Genomic DNA, 7,487 nt, shown 5'->3' with positions numbered 1-7,487 from the left:
CCTTGGAGGGAATAGATGTGGGAAATCATTGGGCATAAATTTTTTGAAAGAACTGATTTTTGAGTTCGGAGTAATTGATCTGGGTTTTTCTGGTAACACTTTCACGTGGGCTAGAGGAAGATAGGGAAGCTCCACCATCAGGAGAAGATTGGACAGAGCAATTGCTAGTATTTCATGGCGCCTAGCATTCCCAAAGGCGGTAGTATCCCATCTGGGCGCTCTTAAGTCAGATCACGCCCCAATTCTATTAGATACCAACCTAGAGGATAGCTTTGCCCACAGATCATTCTGGTTTGAAGCCGCTTGGATCAGAGATAATGGTTGCAACTTTGTTGTGGAGAAGGCTTGGAATGAGGAAGCTAGTGGTCCAGCGTTCATAAAGCTTTACAAAAAGCAAGCTAAAACAATGGATGCTCTCCGAAAATGGAATAAAGAAGTGTTTGGGCACTGCCAAGTTAGGATCAACCTTCTAATGGATAGGATTACTGAAGTTCAAAAGAGGCTTCCATTTGAGGATAATGGTAGAATTGAGCAAGAACTACAATTGGAACTATCAGAATGGCTCCTTAGAAGTGAAATTCTATGGAAGCAAAAGTCCCTAGAGTTATGGTTGAAAGAGGGAGACAGAAATACAAAATACGAAATTTTTCCACCTCTCCACCATCTTAAGAAAGCGGCGGAACAATATTGATGCAAAGAAAACAGAGGAGGGCAGATGGGTTACTAGTTCGAACCAAATAAGGCAGCTTTTTTCTCATCTTTTAAGAATTTGTTCACTGAGGAAAATGTGTCCTTTCTGGAAAACCTTGACATCCTTATGACAAGTTGTATTACTGAGGAGGAGAATGTTGTTTTGGAGAAAATTCCAACCCGAGAAGAGATCAAAGAAACCTTGTTTTAGATGCAAGACTTAAAAGCCCCTAGCCCCAATGGCTTCCTTACATTATTCTATAAAGAATTCTAGCCCACGATGGGGGAGGCAATAACAAATGTTGTCATATCCTTCTTCACTCACGGAAGCTTGCCTGGAGAAGCAAACAACTCACTAATTGTTCTTATCCCAAAAACCACCAACCCAACATCAGTAAATAGCTTCCGCCCTATAAGCCTTTACAATGTCGTGTACAAGATCATAACTAAGTTGCTTGTTGCAAAGCTAAGACCTCTACTTCATAAGATCATCTCCCCTTGTCAGTTGGCTTTTATTCCAGGCAAATGGATTGCGAAAATCAGGTAGTTGTCCATGAACTCCTCCACAGCTTTAAAACAAGGAGAGTTAAATCTGGCTTTATGGCCGTTAAACTTGATCTCCAGAAAGCTTATGACAGATGCAACTGGAAATTCATACAGGCTGTGCTTACTAACCTCGAGTTTAATTCTGTTTCACCAATTAGATTCGAATCTGTATATCTTTGGTTTCTTTCGAAGTCTTGGTTAATGGAGGCAAGTCAGATCAGCTCAAGCCAACTAGAGGACTAAGGCAAGGCGACCCACTATCACCATATCTTTTTATACTTGGCCAGGAAGTCTTATTAAGGATGTTGGATAATGAACTTAGAGCTGGAAACATTAGTGGTGCTAAACCAAGTGCAAAAGGGCCTGTAATTACATACGTTATGTATACAAACGACATTATTCTCTTCTCAAAAGCAACAAGGAATGATGCAAAAAGGCTATCTGATTGCCTAGGAAAGTACTGTGATTAGTCAGGGCAAAACATTAACAGGGGCAAATCTGGGATTTTCTTTTCAAAGCATATAGGCCCCAGTAGTAGACGAGCCATAAAGCAGCACCTCCAGATGAAAAGGCTTAGTAAAGATGCTGTGTATCTTGGAGCACCTATGTTTATGTCCAGATCGCCTTCAAAAGATTTTAAGTTCCTTCAAGACAAAGTAGAAGCCAAACTATCGGGTTGGAGAAGCAGATGCCTCTCTTAGGTAGGTAGGTGTACACTCGTAAACTCTGTATCTCAAGCCATACCTACATACACTCTATCTTCTTTCAACATACCTGCCAAAATTTGTGACAAATTGGATTCAACCTCTCGAAGGTTTTGGTGGAAACCTAAAGAGAAAGAAGGGAGGTTCATTGCATGGAAAACATGGGATAACCTTTGCTGACCAAAATGTGTTGGAGGTCTCGGCTTCAAAAAAACGAAAGAAGTAAATGCTGCCCTACTAGCTAAACTAGCCTGGATGGTAGTTTTTGATAAACAAAGCCTTTGTATGGACGTGTTGCGATCGAAATACTATGTCAAAGAGGATTGGCTTAGAGCTAAACCTAGGAAATCTACCTTGCCCACATGGAGAGCAATTGAAGAAGCCAAGAAACTAATTGTAAAAGGTGCTTGTTTCCTTTTGGGAGATGGAAAATCTATCAAGGTCTGGGATAATCCTTAGGTGCCTTGGATTGAAGGTTTTAAGCTGAAACCTAAGATTGATGACTATCTTCAACTCCCAATCACGATACATCATCTCTTAGGTTACACATCAAAAGCATGGGATGAAGATATGGTGACAAAAATCTTCTTAAGAGAAGCTGCACAAGCCATCCTAACCATCCCAATTCCAAATATCCCCACACAAGATAAACTCATCTGGCTACCTGATTCCAAAGGATCCTTCTTTGTAAGGTTTGTGCATCGAGTGGCTTCACCCAACCCGGAGATGGTACTCAAGATAACTCCCATTGGAAAAATCTATGGAAAGTAAGACTTCCGGAAAGGCTGAAAATGCTATTATGGAGGATTGGACTCAATGCTATCCCTACAAGGGAAAACCTCCATAGAAAAATCCAGTATATTAACCCGTCTTGCATCCTTTGTAATGAAGATGTTGAGAGCTGCATACACCTCTTCCTTGACTGTCACTTTGAAGAGGTCTTTGGGCTACTGCAGGATGGGCTCTAAGGATTGACTCTACAACATTTACATCTGGGGAGGACATCCTGAAACTGATTATTAACCCCCAAGCGCCCCTATACCAACACATGAGCACTGGACTATATCTTTGAACATGGCCCTCATTATCGATAAGATTTGGAAAGCAAGACACCTCAAGCTATTTAAACATGACCAAGCCAACTTGACAAAGGCCAAGCTAAATGTGCAAGCAAGGTACCAGGAAATCTCTAAGGTTTTCTCCCCAATCACCCAACACACTACAAGGTCTGGAGCAGCGTCCTGGACTCCTCCGCATCCAGATCATATTAAATTGAATGTGGATGCGGCTTTAAGCTCCTCGAAGTCTGCCCTGGCAGTGGTAGCTCGGAATCATCATTGTGAGTATGGACGGAGCCATTCATGGACTAGGAAGGGCAATGGCCCCCCCTAATTTTTTTTAAATAATATAATTATATAACTATATATGTATGTACTAATTTTAGCAATTTCGTTCAATAAAATTACATTTTGTCCCCCTTATTGATCATTATAAGAGAAATGCTACAGCTACAAACTTTTTACAACATTTTTACAGACTATTGAGGTAGCAAATTCTTACTAGTTTGCATTTGGGTCTACTACTTATATCATTTTTTTACTTACTAATAACCACTAATCACAACAAAAATTTGTAGATCTTGTATTTTCCTCCTTTTAAAGTCCATAAAAAAATTTATAGATCTAATATATATATATATACACACACACACACAAGCCCAAAATATTAACCCAACAACAAAAAGTATTGATAGGCAATAGCAAAGCTAAAAAAAAAACTTTGAGACTAATCAACCAATTTTACCAAAAACAAACAACTTAGCCCTTTAAAAAAATTTAAACAAAGTAATTTTGTCCTTAACAACAAAAGACACACTTTACTCACACATGAAAAAAAAAAAATACAATCAAAAGAAGTATAAAGTTTACCAATAAAATTAATTGTAGCCTTAATCTAAAACTTTACTAGATATCTTTTTATTGGAGTTGAGTTTTACCATTAGGTTACAACTTTACTCATTAAAATATATATTACTACATATTTTGAAAATCTAACCGTTGAATTACACGTTCTTTACACTTTTAATACACATGTCATATTTTGTGTCAATCGGATATTATTTACTATATGATCTATAAGCTTATATTTTATGCATAGTTTTAAATTACAAAAACTTGCAATTTAAAAATTTATTGATGACATATCTATTGATCTTTAATTTTTTTCAAAATTTTGCAAGTATGGAAGATATAAGAATAAGATGTAATCCAATGGTGGATTTGTCAAAATTCACCTCTAATAAAAAATATTAAGGCTGTAACAAATTTTGTAACTAAACTTTGTCCTAAAAAAAATACAAAAAGTCAATTTAAGAAAATTGTACATGAAATAGTGAATTTTGGCTAAACAAAGTTGACTAAAACCAAATTTTTTTTTTCTAAAAACACAACATAATAGTACAACATTTTACTAATACCATAATATTGTTATATTTTATTTTGATTCGTAAAGAATTGATACTTTAATAGTTGCAAAAATATTACAACGACAACAAATTGTCTTACTATTTTTACAAGAGAAATGATACATCCATAACAATTTCACAACAAATCGTAAGTAGCATGTTGTTATGGGTTGTTATTGGTGGGAAAAAAAAAGTAATTTCATTGGTAAGTTTAAATTAGAACTAATAACAATTTACCTTTTATGATTTGTTATGAAAGTGTTGTAAAAAATATTATAGATGTTGCATTTCACAATATCTTTTTATTTTTAGTTGTGGTTGGTTCCAATATGATATTTTATTATTTTATTTTGGCCTATAAGGAATTAACACCTCAATAATTGTGAAAATATTGTAGCAATTTGTTGTGTTAATATACTTTTTTTTTATAGTTGCTCATATGTATTTAAAAGAATAAAAAATAAAAAAGCATGTTCAATAGGCCATTTTGCCACCCAAAAAAAAAGAGCAAGTGAAAGCCGAAATAATGCAAATTGAATAAACCAAATGCATTGTTTCTTTGGCATTGACACTTTATATACCTTTATTTTTTGTTGTGGTTGGTACTAATATGATATTTTATTATTTTATTTTGTCCTATAAAGAATTAACATCTCAACAATTGTGAAAATATTATAGCAATTTGTTATGTTAATATATATATATATATATATATTTTTTTTTTATAGTAGCTCATATATTTATTAAAGAATTAAAAATAAAAAGTGTGTTCAATAGGCCATTTTGCCACCCAAAAAAAAAAAAAGCAAGTGTAAGCAGAAATAATGTGAATTGAATAAACCAAATGCACTATTTCTTTGGCATTGACACTTTTTATACCTATATTTTTAGTTGTGGTTAGTTCCAGTATGATATTTTATTATTTTATTATTTTATTTTGACCTATAAGGAATTAACACCTCAACAATTATGAAAATATTATAGCAATTTGTTATGTTAATATTTCATTTTTTTAGAGTAGCTCATATGTATATAAAAGAATAAAAACTAAAAAATGTGTTCAATAGGGCATTTTGCCACCCAAAAAAAAAAAGTGAGTGAAAGTGAAAAGAGTGCGAATTGAATAAACCAAATCCACTATTTATTTGACATTGGCATTTTTTATATATAGAAAAAGGAAATGTTAACCAATGTCTTATGCATTAGTTTATAAACTATTTTTATAAATATTTTATTGAAAAAGTGATAAAATAGTAAATGTTATTGACAAATTTTTTTTTTTTTTTATATAAAAATAGTGTCAAAACTTTTCTATTTTAGTTTATTAACAGTTGTCCTAAGCGCATCTGTGCGTGCCCGGATACGTCTGTTGGGCTTGAGGGGTATTTGGGCTCACAATCTATTTGTACGGTGGACTTTTGGATTTCCTACCACTGGTGATGCAATGCTCGGCATACACGGCGCCCCCTGTTTCCCTTGTTATCCCAATCGCTCTCCCTCTTCTCCCAGGATGATCTCTTACTCCAATCTCCCCCTTTTCCAATTGTCCAACCCCCTTCACTGGAGCTTCCTTGCCTATTTATTGCCAAAGTTAGTGGGATGGTCATGATCATTCTCCTGGTAGGTGGAAAGAGAGGTCCAATATCGTGTCTCCTAAGTGGAGTCTCAATTATGAGTGGTAGGCAGTGGCATTGGAACTAGTTCCATCGCTGAACCTGAAACTTGATAGGGGCACTCCCCAGGCAACAGAGTGGAGGTCCAATACCATTTCATTTAAGTGGATATTTGGTGATGGGTGGGAGAAGGTGGCGGTGGCCTCAGAACCCACTTCGCCAGTAGACTCTACGCTCGACAGGGCATCCCCTAACCGATGTCGCGCATTCCGAGCTCAACTTACTCAGATGGCGTATTTGTCGGAGGGGGCGCGTCTTTGTGCCTGCCGGTCACCCTGTAAATGTCTTTAAACGTGATCGGTGAGAGCCTCTCATACGTGTTATCACAACCTTGGGCTTCTAAGTGGGCTTGGAGGGAGACGCCTGTACAACATCTATTAATATGACCCAATAAAAAAAGACCACATTTTAGTCAATTAATTTAAAAAATCAATCACATCAGGTTATGCAATGTTGTTGTAAGTGCACAATTGCACCTGACCCCAAAAACAGTTACGAGCTCAGGCCCAATGAGCCTTAAACAATATGAATTTGTAGAGTGTGGGCTTGAAACCCAGGTTAGAAGTGTCTAAGGATTAAATGACAAGTCAAAGATTGCTAACACTTGAAAACAACAAGGAATATTGTAAATCAACCTGCTCGGACGCAAGCCGAGAACTGTTCTTATATTATCTCTTTCTCTTTTTTTCTTTTTCCTTTAGATTACAAAAAAGGGATCCCTATTCCTGTTCTAGGTTGCTCCTTAAATACTCCTCTCTTTGATACTTTGTACACGTGTTGCCCCAACTCCCCCTTAGCCTAGATATTTCTTTTCTCAGTGCCTTTGAATAGTAACCAGAAGTTTCCCTTCCACTGTTCAGGTGTCACTTCCCCATTAATGCGGCCAGGGTGGTAGGTGCAGGGTCTTTAATGTGGAGGTGACAGCCTTTATCTTTGGTATTTCTCTAACATCGGTGCTTCCAGGACATTCAAGGGTTCACCCCTTTTAACCATTGGTCTTGACCGTGTCATTCCCTAACCTTTACCATGAAGTCCCGGGTTCTCCGGTGTCCGTCCGAGGGGAAGTTCACCCTCGGCTGGATCCTCGGATCCTCGGTGTATGGGCCGACCCGTAGTACTAACAGATTCCAAACCCAAGAGCAGGTCGGCCTTCCTTAGCACGGCCTAAAAGGCCCACATTCCCATCAGGATCTTTTTACTCCCCACAGTTGTGTAAAAATAAATAATTGTTACAATAACCATGTAAATTTATAGGGACGGTATTTATTTTGCAATTAGTTTTTTATTTTTTTTTTACATATCTCAAGAATGAATGAAAAGAGTTAATAATGATTGTTATGTGTGAAGAAAGATAAATAATTTAAAAAATTGATATTTTAATGAAACATAACATAAAATAATTAATTTAAC

General features: G+C 36.4%; 1 protein-coding gene across 1 annotated transcript; it reads left to right on the top strand.

The window, feature by feature from the left end:
• The first annotated feature begins 970 nt into the window (after positions 1-970).
• Positions 971-1,706, top strand: LOC142630010 (uncharacterized). Its single transcript, XM_075804069.1, has 3 exons — positions 971-1,122; positions 1,212-1,404; positions 1,524-1,706. Exons 1-3 carry the CDS (start codon positions 971-973, stop codon positions 1,704-1,706), a joined length of 528 nt encoding a protein of 175 aa, XP_075660184.1.
• Positions 1,707-7,487: the final 5,781 nt, after the last annotated feature.

Source organism: Castanea sativa, chromosome 1, assembly GCF_040712315.1.
Source record: "Castanea sativa cultivar Marrone di Chiusa Pesio chromosome 1, ASM4071231v1".
Taxonomy (NCBI): Eukaryota; Viridiplantae; Streptophyta; class Magnoliopsida; order Fagales; family Fagaceae; genus Castanea; species Castanea sativa.
This window is presented reverse-complemented; position numbering and strand designations above follow the sequence as displayed.

Bases quoted from the DNA above. Each gene is read 5' to 3' on its own strand.
- LOC142630010 (XM_075804069.1), top strand. From the start codon at position 971: ATGGGGGAGGCAATAACAAATGTTGTCATATCCTTCTTCACTCACGGA. The intron at 1,123-1,211 runs GTACAAGATCAT...CTTTTATTCCAG, and splicing joins ATAAGCCTTTACAATGTCGT to GCAAATGGATTGCGAAAATC. The intron at 1,405-1,523 runs GTATATCTTTGG...ATACTTGGCCAG, and splicing joins CACCAATTAGATTCGAATCT to GAAGTCTTATTAAGGATGTT.